Source organism: Schistocerca nitens, chromosome 2 (assembly GCF_023898315.1).
Source record: "Schistocerca nitens isolate TAMUIC-IGC-003100 chromosome 2, iqSchNite1.1, whole genome shotgun sequence".
Classification (NCBI taxonomy): domain Eukaryota; kingdom Metazoa; phylum Arthropoda; class Insecta; order Orthoptera; family Acrididae; genus Schistocerca; species Schistocerca nitens.
In genome coordinates, this window is record NC_064615.1 from 594,040,650 (window position 1) to 594,058,604 (window position 17,955).

The 17,955-nt window shown below is 37.6% G+C and overlaps 1 protein-coding gene across 1 annotated transcript in view; it reads left to right on the plus strand.

Moving 5' to 3' along the window:
- LOC126234508 (proto-oncogene tyrosine-protein kinase receptor Ret-like) overlaps nt 1–17,955 on the plus strand; it is a 141,164-nt gene that overhangs the window by 113,938 nt on the left and 9,271 nt on the right. Inside the window, exons 8-11 of the mRNA XM_049943202.1 lie at nt 187–376; nt 4,904–5,030; nt 11,750–11,879; nt 14,297–14,498. Of these exons, the coding sequence (XP_049799159.1) occupies nt 187–376; nt 4,904–5,030; nt 11,750–11,879; nt 14,297–14,498 (649 nt within the window). The remainder of the gene's footprint in view (nt 1–186; nt 377–4,903; nt 5,031–11,749; nt 11,880–14,296; nt 14,499–17,955) is intronic.

A 17,955-nucleotide genomic window follows, 5' to 3' on the forward strand; every position in this document is an offset into this window, starting at 1 on the left:
GAGCTACAGAGATGAGGCGGGGGTCTGGGGGGAGGGTGGAGGGGGGGGTGGTATATGTGTGTACATAGGGTGACTGAGCTTGGCCATATCTGCGGTGTGTTCAGTCACATATTCTTTGGTCTTGGATATGCAATTATGCACACAGTACAATAAATGATGAACTTGCTGCACATGTGGTGCTTGCAGGTGCGACAACAGTGGCAGTGAAAACGCTGAAGGAGGGTGCGGGCTCTAGTGAGCAGCAGGACCTACTATCCGAATACGAGCTGCTCAAGACTGTGTCACACCCTCATGTGGTGCGCCTGCTGGGTGCCTGCACTTCGCCTGGTGGCCCACTCTACCTCATCATAGAGTTTGCTGAGCACGGCTCCCTCAGGTTCGTGCTCCCCTATGAAAACTTCTACAGCTGACACATTTACCAGTTTTGCTGTATGGTCAAATAAGTATTTACTTTATAAATGCTTGCAGTGAGCATGTTATGTATAGTTGATTACTAAACATCATGCAGTGACCTTGTCTTTACAACTCTTACTCTTCTGAGAGATTAACACTTCCTGTTATTTTTCTTTATTAAATATTATTTACTTGAAAATTTTTTTCTATCAAACTTATTTTACAACCATGTATTGAGCATCAGATTTGTATGTGGCTTCCATTCTTTTCATGTCTGCATCAGTCTGTCACTTCCTTTTAAATGGTGACAACAGACATTAGCATATATAGTAAATATTTCCTTTTTAACTAACATTCACCAGCGCTTCAGATTTTATTCATCATTTATGAACACATAATATATGCAATGTAAAATTGTGCTCATCTTGAACTCTCATGAAAAACTGTGAACTTTCATTAAAACAATATGCAAGATTCAACATTGATAATTAGTTCTGACATCATTCAAGAACCTTGTGATATTACACACTACTAAGTCCTTCTCAGTGGCTCCCTCCTGGTTGACCGACAATGGCCTGTGAACACATATCACAACTTGCTGCTTAGTACAATAAGGTATTAGTTGTACTTGACATGCATTACATCATGGAATAATTTCTGTGATTCTACAAGGAGCAATAGCAGGAAAAACTGTGGGGAAGACAGATTGTAAAATATCCAACAGGCCTCATCAAATAACTCTTACAACTGATGACAAAAATGTCAATGCCAAGCTTTTGTACCCTTGCATGTTTATGTGCTAATACATTTACTCATGATGGTATTTGCAGCTAGCAAGAAGAGGGAATTTAGGATGAACTGTGCAAGTTGTAATCACAAAACTAAAAATAATTTCCATGCATACTGTACATCCCTATCTAGGATTCAGAATAAAGTTTTATATTCTGTTGGAGAAGATTGTAACACATTAGCATAGACATAAGGGGATACTGAAAATTGCCCAATATTCAAAAATGACATACCATAGAAGAAAATGTTACTAGAAATTCCTTCTACAACTTATTAAAATATTTAGGCATGTAAATTCTGCTTGATTCCATTGTTTGTGTCAAAAAGATCTTGACCGGTCATATATATATAGACAGCTAATAGTGTTCCATGTACAGTTACCTACCGTATTTACTCGAATCTAAGCCGCACTTTTTTTCCGGTTTTTGTAATTCAAAAAACCGCCTGCGGCTTAGAATCGAGTGCAAAGCAAGCGGAAGTTATGAAAAATGTTGATAGGTGCCGCCACAACTAACTTCTGCCTTCGAATATATGTAGCGCTACACAAGCATGCTTTGTGGGCACAAAGATAAATACTGGCGCCAAAACCTCTGCATCAGTAAATAAATTTAAAAAAAAGGTAGAAGACGAGCTTTTTTTTTCTCCGCCCCGAGTTTCGACCACTGCATTTTCATACATTATCCAACGAAGTAAATACAAATTCCGTATTGTTCATCTTCGAATGTAGCAGAATTTCAATGTACTACGAAAATCCGACTGGCAAGACTGTTAGGGATGTTTGTCAATATGGCCAACTCTACGTTCCGAGTATTTTCCTACCTGTGAGAAGAGATGGTTGCTAATAGGAACCTGATGAAATGTGAATCACATGCAGTATTCTCTTCACCATAAGAATAATACGAATATAAACATTTTGCCATGTTTTCTTTCGTGTTTTTTGCTATCTCATTTAAATCATGTCTGCGTAATAAACTACGAAACTAGAGTGAGACAACAGCAAACGCGGAAGAATATACGTATCGTGTCATGTTTATATTCGTATTATTCTTATGCCTAATAGTGATACAGTCAGAAATGAAGCACGGCAACTGACTAGATTTTAAATGCAAGATGACTAATTTCTGTGCAGAATTTGATGTACTAAAGAAGCGGCCGCAAAGATTTTCAAACGGAGGAAAATTTTCGCGAAACTCTCGTTCAGAACATGTTCTACCATACGCATGTTCTATCATACGCATTCGGTTCTTGTTGATCATTATCAAAGAAGGCAGCAGTGTAAGTAACAACAAATAGCAGTCTCTTGCCATTGTTTCGCTAATGAGACGATTCCTCTTTTTTTTTTAAGCGGCGGTAGCGCGCACAAAAGCAAGTCATGCCGCGAGCGGCGACAGGCCGTAAACACGCACTATCAAAATGCGACAAACAATGCATTACACAGTACAGTAATGCATTTTCAGTTTAGAGTGACGTAAACACCTATAACAAAGAAAACGGCACTTATCAGATCAAAGCAAAATAAGCAATCGATTCAAACCAGAAGAAGCACGTGAAAAAGGAAGGGTACCCGTATAAATACGGACGGAGCGCCTGACGCATAGCAATGGCTACCTGGTAAAGCTTAACTGCTAAGCTTACGACTCGAACCAAACTACTGTAGCTGTATCGTCTTTCATTCGACCTAAATTGTGTCTCATATTACAATGGACCAACTTTGTTTCGATTTGGAGGTGCGGCCTAAAACTTTTCTCTCCCCTTGAATTTCGAGTCTCAAATTTAAGGTGCGGCTTAGATTCGGGAATTTTTTTTTTTTTCCTTTATTTCGAGTCTCATTTTTTAGGTGCGGCTTAGATTCGAGTGCGGCTTAGATTCGAGTAAATACGGTATATGGTTTGTTGTGAGTATTAGGTAAAAGCATCAGTTAATTTGAAACTTCCTTGCAGATTAAAACTGTGTGCCAGACTGAGGCTCGAGTCTCGGTCCGGAACACAGTTTTAATCTGCCAGGAAGTTTCATATCAGTGCACACTCCGCTGCAGAGTGAAAATCTCATTCTGGGATCAGTTAATTTGTTTGAGAGAAAGAGATGTTTGTTACATGCCACCTTCATGGTGTTCCAGTTTTAATTAGCAGTAGAGTAATGGTGAGTGGAGTAATGGAGCACTTTCAATTTAATTGTCCAATTTAATTGAATTTAGCATCAAGGACTTGTCAATTTGGATTGATCAAAGTATTTAGGGGAGGAGAGTCATGTACAGGAAAGACTAGTGTGGAGAAGTCCATCAAACCAGCATTTAGACTGAAGATCACAAAACAATGATGCACTGTCAACCTTAGATAAGAGTGGGGCTGCTAAACTGTTCCCCACTTCTTTTTCTTCCACTACAATGTCTCTTGGTGTTTAGTGAGAAGAAGCTACTGCAGGACTTATGCTCAAGTTCTTGGCTGCAATACTTGTATTTGGACTGGTATTGACTTAAACAGAAGCAGATTGTGACTGGTCTGTTTATAGTCTCACACACCAAACTTTCTTAGCATTCATTATGATCATGTGATGGCTGAATACATGTGGTATTTTGAAAATCACACACTTCTGAAGCATAACAAAACTATCTCTCATAATTGACAAGCCTCCAAGACTGAAACTCTGTTCTTCTTCCTACAGTTATTAGCACATCTAAAAAATTGTGCTTCTCATTTATCAATTCAAAAATGACATAGGAGTGACCAGAGGTCCATAAAATAATTAGGGATGTTAATTAAAACCTATTAAATACCATCAGCACCAATCACACTTAGTTTCACTTTTTGGTACACACTTTAGTAACTATCTTACACTTATTTTCAGTGAGGTGAAACAGGTAATGTGTACAGAACTATGTTTTAGTGTCACCTTACCAAAAGCATTTTATTTTTTAGTGATAAATAACTCTCATATTAGTACATTACTTGTAATTGATATTGCATTTGCAAATCTTCTACTTTCGCCTCTAAATAATGGTTTTACTTCTCACCTATGGATGGTAATTATTAACGGTATACCTTGTCAATGGGTAATCTTCAGAATTATTTTGTAATATTTCTATGAAGATGTAGGATACAAGTGATGTCAAGTTAGAAGATATTTCCCTCATAGTAATATGGGAAAAAGCATTTACCATTGTGAAGCCACATGGTAAAATGTTGTCAGATATAGAAAGGAAAAGATGATTAATTGTGAAGTAAGCTTCTCAGATTAGAACATAATAATCTCTCATGCATGAAGAAATTAATTTTTAGAAGGTCATTTTAAGTGTCTCCATTCACAGCTTTCACTACTGCTATATTAGTAAAAAAAAATTGTGGTAAAGGCCACAATAAGAGACAACTTTAAAAAATGAAACATTATAGAGCCATTGATTCAAGAATGTTAGGCTCAGGTGTGACAATTTTCATCGTTTCATTATTTCAATTCGCCTTTCAGAATTTCTAGCACATCCTTATAGCACTATTTTTATAAAGTTTGTGAACTTTTCATTTGTACTGTATCTGATTTTTCTACTCCATATAGAACAGGGAACACCTTTCAACATGCTTGCAATAATACACATTTATGTGAAAATGAAATGTACATGATATCTACGCCAGTCCGTGTCATAGTTATGTTTTCATATTGAGTCATTGAGCCACTGCCAACACTGTATTTTGGAGATTTTCAATTATGGTTCACACTTTGTTCTTTACAGAAATTATTTGCGCAGAAGTCGACATATTGAGCCAAGTGCATTACCTGTCACACCAACAACTCCTCATAAAATTCTCAGTTTTGCATGGCAGATCTGTAAGGGGATGACTTATCTCAGTGAAATGAAGGTATGTCACTAAGCTTATATGATCACAGTGATTTGCTCATAATAATTGCAATGTATTAATCATCAGTATGTTCAAACTTCTTTAAAGTGTTGGTACCTCTTTTATTATACACTCCTGGAAATTGAAATAAGAACACCGTGAATTCATTGTCCCAGGAAGGGGAAACTTTATTGACACATTCCTGGGGTCAGATACATCACATGATCACACTGACAGAACCACAGGCACATAGACACAGGCAACAGAGCATGCACAATGTCGGCACTAGTACAGTGTATATCCACCTTTCGCAGCAATGCAGGCTGCTATTCTCCCATGGAGACGATCGTAGAGATGCTGGATGTAGTCCTGTGGAACGGCTTGCCATGCCATTTCCACCTGGCGCCTCAGTTGGACCAGCGTTCGTGCTGGACGTGCAGATCGCATGAGACGACGCTTCATCCAGTCCCAAACATGCTCAATGGGGGACAGATCCGGAGATCTTGCTGGCCAGGGTAGTTGACTTACACCTTCTAGAGCACGTTGGGTGGCACGGGATACATGCGGACGTGCATTATCCTGTTGGAACAGCAAGTTCCCTTGCCGGTCTAGGAATGGTAGAACGATGGGTTCGATGACGGTTTGGATGTACCGTGCACTATTCAGTGTCCCATCGACGATCACCAGTGGTGTACGGCCAGTGTAGGAGATCGCTCCCCACACCATGATGCCGGATGTTGGCCCTGTGTGCCTCGGTCGTATGCAGTCATGATTGTGGCGCTCACCTGCACGGCGCCAAACACGCATACGACCATCATTGGCACCAAGGCAGAAGCGACTCTCATCGCTGAAGACGACACGTCTCCATTCATCCCTCCATTCACGCCTGTCGCGACACCACTGGAGGCGGGCTGCACGATGTTGGGGCGTGAGCGGAAGACAGCCTAACGGTGTGCGGGACCGTAGCCCAGCTTCATGGAGACGGTTGCGAATGGTCCTCGCCGATACCCCAGGAGCAACAGTGTCCCTAATTTGCTGGGAAGTGGCGGTGCGGTCCCCTACGGCACTGCGTAGGATCCTACGGTCTTGGCGTGCATCCGTGCGTCGCTGCGGTCCGGTCCCAGGTCGACGGGCACGTGCACCTTCCGCCGACCACTGGCGACAACATCGATGTACTGTGGAGACCTCACGCCCCACGTGTTGAGCAATTCGGCGGTACGTCCACCCGGCCTCCCGCATGCCCACTATACGCCCTCGCTCAAAGTCCGTCAACTGCACATACGGTTCACGTCCACGCTGTCGCGGCATGCTACCAGTGTTAAAGACTGCGATGGAGCTCCGTATGCCACGGCAAACTGGCTGACACTGACGGCGGCGGTGCACAAATGCTGCGCAGCTAGCGCCATTCGACGGCCAACACCGCGGTTCCTGGTGTGTCCGCTGTGCCGTGCATGTGATCATTGCTTGTACAGCCCTCTCGCAGTGTCTGGAGCAAGTATGGTGGGTCTGACACACCGGCGTCAATGTGTTCGTTTTTCCATTTCCAGGAGTGTATATTAAGTTCAACATCACATCATGACAAAGGATTATTTGTCACATAGAGGGAAGAAAAACTGCTGCAGAAGAGTTGCACCCAGCTTCTGAAATTTAGTTTGAGAGTTTCTGAGTTACAAAATAGCATTTAAAATTTAATGTTTTTTATCACCCATTTTAAGGCAAATGCCAGGATGATACCTTAAAAAGGGCAATATCATGTGCAATTTCTTTCTCCAGCCTTTTCCAAGTGGTGCTTGTGTTCCATCTGTAATGACCTCTACAAAAACTAAATTGTAATCTTACTTTATTTCCTTGTCTGAATAACCATATTTGCTACTAATTAGTAGAAACAAGCAATATCAGGATGACTGGAGAACATAAAGCACTGTGCTGCAGACTTTATTTCGAAATCCTTGTTACATAAGATTTTAAGTATGGACTGACAGTTCATAATAGTATACTCTGATATGTTTATTGTTTTTACATGAGTAAAGTGTATTCAACATGCCTATATGGAAGTGTATTACTATTATTATTATTATTATTATTGTTGTTGTTATATCATCAATTCCCCCATTGTGAGAGCACTAAAACACAATTGATTTTAAAGGCATTTTTTCTGTCTCTTTCTTGTTTTCTTCCCAGAAACCTCTCACAATATTCATTGCATTTCTTCTGCCTCTCTTCTGTCCACTTCTTTCCTGTTTTCTTCTCTTTGGCCATTTGCTGAAATTTCTGTTTTCTGATATTTTTTCTCAGCATTTTTCCCTACCTGTCATGTCTTCTGTGGAGATGTTCAGTTTATTGAGATCTTCCATGATTTTCTTTATCCAGTTGGTCTGCACTGTATTAGTCATTACTATGTTAAAAGTCCTCTTGGCCAGTCTATTTTCATTCATCCTGTGCCCTTCTTTTCCTGATGTTGTTTCATATCATCTCACAGTTCTTTAGTTGTTCTGTTTATCCAGATCCCGTCTTTCTGAACCAGATCTGTCTCAGGATTCTATTCTCTTTTTTCCCACCATCTTGATTTTCATTTTTCCCTTGATTACTGCTGTTTTGGGGCATACAAGACCTCTGGTAAGACTACTGTAATGTAGTGTTTTAATTTGGCATTGATGGACATACTTATTTTGTTGTATTGGTTCCATGTAAATCTGTGTGCTTTTTGTAGCTATATGATCCCTTCTTCATTGCATGTTGAATTCATTCCTGTTTTCTGTATAATCTTTTCTAGGTATTTTGAACTTTTTGCTCATTTCATCTTTCCATATTTCATTACCAGTGTGTGCCTGTCAGTGGTTTCTGCGTCCATGTACTGTATTTTTTGATATGAGATTTGTAGTTCTGTTTTGGCCGAGATTTCCTGTAGTGTCTCAATAGTTTCTTTGACTTCTTTTGTTTATTATGAAGGCTATATCATTAGCAAAGCCCAGACATTTTATTTTCATTGTTCTGTCCTTATGTCTCCCCACCTTTACCCCATTGCCTTCTGTATACCACATCCTGATTATTTTCTCCAGAAGAAAGGATGGCAGGCAATCTCCCTGTCTCATTCATGTCTTAAGTCTGAAAGCTTCTGAGATCTCACCCATTAACTTCACTACAGATGTTGCATTTTTTAATGTTTCCTGGATTAAGTTTCTGATCTTGCTGTCTATCTTCATTTCTTCTAGTGTATTGAAGATTGTTTCTCCATCTACGGAGTTGTAGGCCGTCTTGAAGGTGATGAATGTTATTTTACACTTTCACATTGTTAATATTGTTCCCAGGCACCAGATCTATTCACTCCATGATCTTCTGTTTCTGAACTCTCTTTGGTATTCACCTACATATGGATCAATTGAGGCTCTAGCCTGTATAACAGGTCTTTGGGTAAAACTTTGTATGTCACAGGCAGTAGTTATTATGGTCTGTTGTGTCTCCTTTCTTGTGGGGGAGGGGGAAGCGTATTAGGTCTGATTTTCATTCTTATAACACCTTTTTTGTTTCCCAGATGTTTTTGATGATTCTGGGTATTTTGAATATAACGTTTCTGCGGTCTAATTTCCAGATTTCTGAAATCAATCCATCTTCTTCATGTGCTCCATTATTTTTCAGTGATTTTATTATTTTCATGATCTCCTCGTGTGTTGGGGGTTTGGAATTAAGGTTAGCTTCTAGAACTGTAGGCTCTCTGTCAGTTTATCAATGTTTAATAGTGTGTTGAAGTATTGTGCAAATATTTCACAGTTCTTTTTTGTGTTTGTCTCCAGTGTTCTGTCTTATGTTTTGAAGCATAAGCTTGTGGATGATGTCTTGTCATATTTTGTCTGAATGTTCTGTAAAAACTTCATGCAATGTTTTTGCTGAAGTCCTCTTCTACTTCCTTCAATCTGTGGTCTTCGTAAGCTCTTTTTCTCCCTATAGATTATTTTTATAATGTTCTTCTTTATTCTGTTGAATTACTCCCATTTTTTGGATGTTCTATGACTATAACTGTTACATTTTTCCAGGCTTGCATTCTGTCTTCCATGGCCTTCTCACAGGGTGTGTTCCACTATGTGTTCCATTTCTTCCCAGTGGCTGCTCCAATTATATCAGTTTCTTCATTTTTTCTGGCAGTTCCTTCTAGTCATTACTGTCAATTTCCTTACTTTTTCTGTTAAGTCTTTCTTGTTTAATCATAAGTACTCTGGGTCTGTTTGAAAGCCATGTTGATCCTTTTGATTTGTCTGTTGGGTACAAATTTTGTTTTGATTAGGAGTAGGTCATGATCATATTTGAAAAATCTTTTCATTTCTTACATTCAGAATTTTTCTGACGGTTTTCATGTATGTGGTCTATCTGAAATTCTCTTTGGACATTGTTGGGGAATTTCCAAGTTTGTAGTTTCTTGTGTGGTTCCTGGAGTTGTACTGACATGATTTTGAGGTCAAAATTCCTGCAGAAGTTCACCAGGTTTTCACCATTCTTGTTTGTCCTATTTTAGGCTGTGTGTTTCCCTGTTGTGACCTTGATCTGTTTTCCCTGCCTAACTGGACATCAAAATCTCCTAGTAACACTTTCACATGTTTTGGCGGATTTTATTGGTGGTTTCTTCCAGATCTTACCAAAAATCTTCTATCAGCTGTGTGTTTTTCTTGTTGTAGTTATTTGTGGGGCATGTGCATTGATACAGGCTTTGTTTCCAGACAGACTCAGATTGTTCACATTTTTTTCTGATTTTGAAATGAAATTTATTACAGAATCCAGTATCAATTTTTGTGTCACAAATCCTATTCCAAAGAGTTTGATATTCCTTCCTGGAAAGGTTGTGGCTGGTTTCCTCTTGTATATTCTATACTTTTCTGAGTCAAAGTAGTTTTCATCTGAGAATTGTGTGTCATGTATTGCCAGAATTTTTATATTGCATTTATCTTTGGTGTTCATCAGCTGTTTCAGTTTTCCTACTTTCAGTAGTGTGTTCTTGCTGAGTGTTCCCATGCAAAATATTCTCTCAGTCTTAAGGATCTTTAAGAAACTCCAGTTCTTCATTTCATGACATGCCCAGTCCCCTGGAATCTGATTACCATGTCTATTACCTGGTCTTACAGACTGGGACGTAGGTTAGTGGATTCTTTCCCATCGTTCTGTCATGATTATTGGTTTGTGTTGAGGTATTGATGGTGGAAGTTAAAGGATCTCACATAATTTTGACTTGAGTTTTGAGCTCCAGATGGTTTAATCACAGCTGAGCTCACAGAACCAACAGATGCTGACCAGAGTACTTGTGGCTACGACACAAACATGTCCTCACAGGGTGATACCTTCCAGAGTCAGATGGACCCAGTTTTTTTTTAACAAGGTTGTTACTCCTCCCCTTTCTCCTTCCTTATCACTTGCAAGATGAGGTTCAGAGCTTGGGATCAACAGTGGTAGGGTTGCGGACGTGTGTTACTTTTTATAATAGGGCACCACATATTTTGAGCATCATTTGCTCATCAGAGGTGAGACTGCATGGACATCTTATAGCTACATGTAGTTTCAAGTTAGAGCACAGGCCTTAAATCAAGGCATTTTGATGTATTTAACCCCTCAGAATGAGGAATCTGTTCTTAGAATATGTGGAAATTTTCCAGTGGCAATAAAATTTTAGAAGTAAATGATACACATACTCTTACACCTTGGCTGCTCTATAATTTTTGATACTTACACTTTTAACATTTAATTACTACATTATTTATTTAAGTGGGTCATATCCTGCGACTAACCTTTCTAGTTGATGCTACTTGTTTGATTTGCATGTCAGGCGACTAAACTGGAGCTGTTTTTCTTAAGCGACCATAATGACTGTATTTATGAGTTGACAATGAGAGAAAGTGAGAGTGAAACACAGTGTCAATACACTGTCTACTCCTGTCAAACAGCAACAAGGATCAATAATGATCAATAATGTCAAGTGCCCTCACTTCATCAGCCTCTGTGAAGAGATATGAAATTTGAGCCAATATGTTGGTACAAATCTTGATGATTGTGAATTTAATGCCCCTCTCACTTCCCTTACTCACACACATACACACAGTTCCCTGAAGCATAATTTACATATAGTGGAAATATCTCCATTTACTTTCAAATTTTACATAAAATATTTAATTTTTTAATCTTTTAACTATGCATTCCTTGTTTTCTTTTACATAAACAGACAGTCTAGTGAGGTATCATCTGCTAGATACTGCACATACTAAAACAGAAGTTGTTGGACACTGTGGTAGAGTCAACACCCACAGAATGAGAACTCTATTATTACACCACAAGTGTTCACTGTGATCAGTTTAAATTTTTCTAGTCCTGTAATTTTTCATTCCACATTGAACTGATGGAAATTTAGGACTTGTCTTTCATTTCTGCAGCAAAAGTGCGACATGAAAATGTGATGAACACACAAAAGAGCACTGCACTTATGCGTTGTATACCCCTTCTATATCTGCTTTTATGCTACCTTAGATACATATGGATTGCTTGGGGAAGTGTTCAGTGAAAGGGTTCATAAGATAGCAGTGAACAGATAGGAAAACATGACACATCTAAGAAAGTGACCTTTATACAGATGTAGGTCAAAAAAGAAATGAAATGTGAATTATGAATTCTTATTTAATTTTTATATTAGGTAACAAAATTATTAATAATCTTTGAGATAAGAATAGCTAAAGCATAATAATCAGGGTTGTTTTTTTTCCCCCCAGCTGGTTCACAGAGATCTTGCAGCAAGAAACATCCTTGTAGCTGCTGGTGGAATCTGTAAAGTATCGGATTTTGGGCTTACTAGAGATGTCTATGAAGACGATACTTATTTAAAGAAGAGCAAAGGCAGAGGTAAAATTATTATCACAATTTTAAACACTATTATTCTTTCATGGCTCTGCTTGACATTGAGGAATTAAATCACCCCTTTATAACCTCTGTTAAAGAAATAAAAAACATGTTCTCAGAGCTGCACTGTTGGTTCATCACGGGTTTTACTTGGAAACTATCACACCCACCACAGTCACTTTCAAAAAGATAGTACATTTAATCTATATAACATTTTGACAACAAGCTGTATTGGAAAAAAAACTGTCTGTGAAAAAGATATGGTTGATATTGTGGCTTATGTGTAAACTAAAAGATATGGTGGGTAACGATGATATTCGAGTGTTGTATTTCAGACAATTCCCATCATGTATTTCATGTGGCCGGATTTTTATTGTAAAATTCCCCTCATATTATTAACATTTGAAAAACATAAAAATGATTTTCTGTATAATATATAAAAGGAATTGCCTGGAGCACTGACATCTCATTTCTACCAGTATTTACAATTGTAAATTTGTACATCCATGTTTTCATTTCTTTATGTTCAAAATAATAATTGTAAACTTGTTGTCAAGGAGAAATTCCATCAATTTCAAAGGTTAGTTTGAATTTACAGAGGTACTGATTATTGAGAACAGAAAATTCTTGCAGAGCAAACCCACTCACAATCTGCAACAAATTATCAGTCTGTTCTCATTGAATCATACTGCTAAAATCTGTTAAAAATAAGTTTACACAACAGACTTTTAGACAACCTTGTAAACAACATGAACAAGGTTTTGATATGCATGACAATATAATTATCATGACAGTATAATTATCTTTTAAAATGTTTTGTACTTATATTAGTATTGTTTTATTTACCCTCTGGATAACATGTTGCAGCAAAAGTACTCACAATATAGGACAAGTCATTTTTCAATAAGAAATACGCAGTTTTAGAACACTATTCTCTCTAAAAATAATTACAAAGTGAGTATGGAAACAGAAAAAATGCTCACTGATGAATGTAGTAACACAAAGAGTATACAGACAAATGAATATGAGCAACTAAGAAATTTGTAGGTAATGGATTGCCACTCGATAAATTACACAAATATTCACTTATATACAGAAATAATGAAAATGACCACTGGAAATACGGTAGAAGGATATTAAAATTTAAAAATACATGAAACATGAAATTAACCACTGAGAATGCACTGACAATGAAATTTACTATCAATAAAAGGTGTACTTACATAAAAAGTATTTTAAAAATTTTGAGAAGTGTAACTGAAACATACTTGTGTACTGTAGAATTATAGATTACTATTTTGCTTACAAATATTTTACACTCAATCACAGTATTTTCCAAAGGAAGCAGATGTTTCATGTTCGGCAACTCAGGTTACATTTTATTGTCAGTATTTAATTAATGATTTTTAAAATTTTTCATTTTCAAAATTCTTGCATTGAATAGAAGCAATGCTTTGTTGTTGTAATATGTTGTATTACTATGTACAGTACATATTATGTGTTGTATTTTTGGTACAAATAACGAAGTCTATTCCATAGCAAAATGGCCAATGGCTAATGACGTGATTACTGTTAATAATAAAAGTCTCTTTCTTTTTCTCTGGTTACATCAAAGGTACACTTACAGAAGGATTGTTTGGATAATCTACCTGACACAAACATGTGCTTGTTCTCTTTCCAGTTTTAATGTTGTTAAAGAATGGTTTCAGTACTGTATTACACTTACATTTTATTCTGTATTTCAGGAAATCAAGTTCAGGAAAGTTAACATGTCACTATCAAAGTAAACAGATGATTAGGGCATATCTAAGCAGCTTATAAATTTACTTTGATTGACTGATTTTATCTTTTACCTTTAAGAACAGCGTGTGTAAAGGAAAACCTTTGTATAGTTTTTCAGTGCAACCATTGAAGATAATAGTCATGTAAACTAATAAAATAACTGTTTGTGCCAAGTATCATCAGAGTATTTTATGGATATAGACACATTGACATTAGGTCCATATTCACAAGGAGCTCAGTCAAATTTTAATCTGATCCAACTACTTAGGGTTTCTTATTGTTAACTCAAATAACTTCAGTCAACTTTTGAGCAGTTCCAGCTCTGAACCCATAGCTCACCTGTATCCTTATAAACTGTACTACTGCTCCCCATCTAATGGTAATGATATTTGCAGATCATTAAACTTTAACTTTGCTTTTTCCTATACTGAAAATAAATAATATACACGTCACTCACTGCATTTGAAGGCCATGAATCATGCTTCTTACACTTTCAATCAAATAGATTCAAATGATAACAGGAAAATGCTTTTGTTTTATTTCTTAGTGTATCATATCCGGGATAAAGTTGCAGAAAATATGTGATTGTAAACTTTTGTTACTGAATATCCTTGCTGGGACGTTATCTTACTTTACAGTGCCTGTAAAGTGGATGGCCTTAGAATCACTCATGGATCATGTGTACACCAGCAAATCTGATGTATGGAGTTTTGGTGTTGTGCTTTGGGAGCTGGTCACTCTTGGTGCCTCACCTTACCCTGGTGTAGCTGTTCACAATCTGTTCCACCTTCTACAAGCTGGCTACCGTATGGAGTGTCCTGAAAATTGTTCAACAGCACTGTACGTAAACTAGTTTCCTTAAGCATGGGCTTTATTGTAAAATTATTTATCTTTTTTTTTTTTTTTTTTTTTGTGTGTGTGTGTGTGTGTGTGTGTGTGTGTGTGTGTGTGTGTGTGTGTGTGTGTGTGTGTTTTCAATTAGCCAGTTACGTGTTCCACTGATCAATAGCACGGAAAACCGTTATGATGTGGAACGTGTTATACAGCTACATCTATATCCATATTCTGCAAACCACAGTGATGTTCATGGGAGAGGATGCTTCCCACCATGTCATTTATTATGGCTTTTTCCCATTTCATTCATGTATGGAGCACAAGAAGAAGGGTTGTCCAAATGTCTCTGAGCATGCTGTAATTGATCTAATCTTTTACTCACAGTCTCTATGGGAGTAATATATAGGGGGTTATTGTTTATTCCAACATTCATAGTTTAAAGCTGGTTCTTGAAAATTTGTAAATATACTTTTTGGGACAGTTAGTGTATATCTTCAAGTGTCTTCCACTTCAGATTTCACAGCCTCTCTGTGACACTCTCATCTGTGTCAAACAAACCTGTGGCCATTCATGCTATCCTTCTCTGTTAATATTCAATATCCTCTGTTAATCCTTTTTTGTACTGGTCCCACACACTTGAGCAATATTGTAGGATAGGCCACATGGGTGATTTGTAAGTAATCTCCACTGTAGACTGATTGCATTTGCTCAGTGTTTTATAAGGCACAATCAAAAGGTTTCCATTTGAGGCTGTTGCTGTAGTGTATATGCAACATAGCACAACTCTGATGTGGGTATATAAGCACTGACAGTAGGCAAGGCATTAGTGTGGCGTTTGTGTCTGCATACTGTAAATCCAGGAACATGAACTATTGTGACATTATTACCTAATGCATCCAATCAGGGACAACACGCTGATATTCTTTTCTTGGACGCTGAATGACAAACACTGGTAGACATCCATGAGGAATATATATGGAGTAGCATGTCTGTTGAAAACCACCCCTGTGGAATAGTGCACCAAGGGGCGCTGCTGCTTCATCATAACACATGTCCCATATCACATTTGTTACATGAACTGAAATGGGAGACACTCAAGTACCTGGTGACAGTCTTGATCCCCATGTGCTTATCAGCCTCCAGTCCCTTAAAAAAGGCTATGAAGTGTCAATGATTCCTGTCAGATGAGGATGTGCAGTAGGCAATGTGGACTTCTTTGCACAGGAGGACACAGTGTTTTACCAAACAGGTATCTTCATCCTAGTGAATCAGTGAGATGATTGTTTCAATGCTCATGGTGATTTTGCATTATTGGCATACTCATTCTTGGCTGTATAGTATTTGAATGGAAATGTTTTGATCACCCCTTACACCAATGAGCTGAAATCTGTCATCTGCTTTACCTATGACTAAGCCTATGTGATCATTCCATTTCATATCTCTACAAATTATTACACACAGGTTTTTGCATTATTTCACTGATTCTAACTGTAACTCCTTAATACTGTAGACATAGGACACCATTTTTTGTTTTGTTTTGGGAAATGCACAATTTCACATTTCTGAACATCTGAAGTATATTCCCAAACTTTTCATCACATTGAAATCTTACCAAGATCTGAGTGACTATTTGTGCAGATTGTTTTCATCCAGTACTTCATTACAGATAACTGCAACATTCATGAAAAGTCTGAGGTTACAATTAATTTGTTGACTGCCAACTATGAGTTATCTCATACCTGATGACCTGGCCACTGGTGTCCACTACAAGTTAATTCATAGGAAATGTGTTTCTCCAAAAAGTCAGATACCAAAACATTTGTAGCAAATACATGTGATTTACAGGTCTTTGGCACCAAGGATAGGAATAGTAAATCACCTGGGCTTGGTGGAACTTAATTTTTATTTTCAGACTTGGAATAACCTAACAGAAAAGTGTATACGAAAGGTCATACAAATATTTTGTCTTTAGACTTAAAATGTGTATCCAGTGTTACCAATGGTAATGAAAATAAAGTTTTTTTTATGATATGTCTTGAAGCATTCTTCCATGCAAAGAATCAGCTTTTCTTCACACATAAGACAAAAGTACCATGATTCACAGTATTTCTTTTGTTGTGTGCATACTCTCCACAGCTTTGTTGCTCACACTTTTTTCTCAGTGGCAGGTATCACCTTCTAAATAATTAAAGCTGCCATCTTTCTTGATTTTCTACTGGATGTTTGTCATCTTATCCCCAATCAATGCCTAAATATATTTTTCTCTAAAAGCTAGAGACTTGATACTCCTTCTTGCTGTTTGATTATAAGACCAGTAGGCATTGTGCAGATAAATTTCCATTACATGTAGGGCAAACTTTTTCAGCAATTTAATAGTTTTTTAAAATCCTAAATAATGTGGCACTATTTCATCTGACTGATCAAAACCTGCCATGCTGCTGTTGTAGCCTCTGACTGCGTCTGGTTTCAAGGCAGCTTTGCCATTTCGATTGTAAACTGACACCATTTCAGCACAGTCCATATTAGAAATGATCAGGACTGCCCTTTTGCTCTTCCATTTGCAAACGATGGCATTGTCCTTTCTTTTCAACACCATCTGACCCTTCTTCACTTTGATAGTAACTAATAATTTCAGGATTTTCTTTCTGTTGTTACATAATGTTCAGACACATAGGTTTTATAAGTCAACAACAGTTTTATAAGTGATACAGAATTATAAAAATTGACCATATGAAGCACGATATCCTTTGTTCAAGAAAGCCTCCATCACATGTAAAACAACTTTTATTTTGAGAACCACACTATTACATTCATGGATAGTTTTACACTAGAGTTGTGTTTGTTGTTTTTGATATCTCCTGTCTGAAAAACAGATGGTTGTGCCACAAAACAATAGATTTACCACTGCAAAGACTCTTACCTGGTATGTAATTATTACTTGTGATGCTACTGAAATGGTCCAAAACTGGTCTAATTTTGTAGAGATGGTCACTGGATTGCAATGAGCTGTATGAGAAATGTAGATCACTCAGTAACAACTGAAATCTGTTTCTACTCATAACACGTCTCCAGAGCATGACACTGTGAAATGGACTTATACTCCAATAATGTTCTATTGATGGAAAACATCAAGGTCCCATTCACAGCAATAGCCCCAGAAATACTTTCATTTCCACAAAATCTGTATACCTCCATCTTGAAAGGCTTGTTGATCTTCTCCTCCTGCATTTTTCTGCTTCCAGGTTCACATTTACATTTGTTTATTCACATAATGGCAATAGGAACTCTTCAGAAAAAAGAGCAACAAGTGCATTGACACCAGAATTTTAAAAGTCTAATTTCAATCCCACATTCATGTTGAATACAAATACTGATGGATCTTGAGGAAGTCACTCCACTCATCACTGTTATTCGTTGTGCTTGCTGTTGGACCAACCTGCTCATCTTCTTCATTGCGTTCACT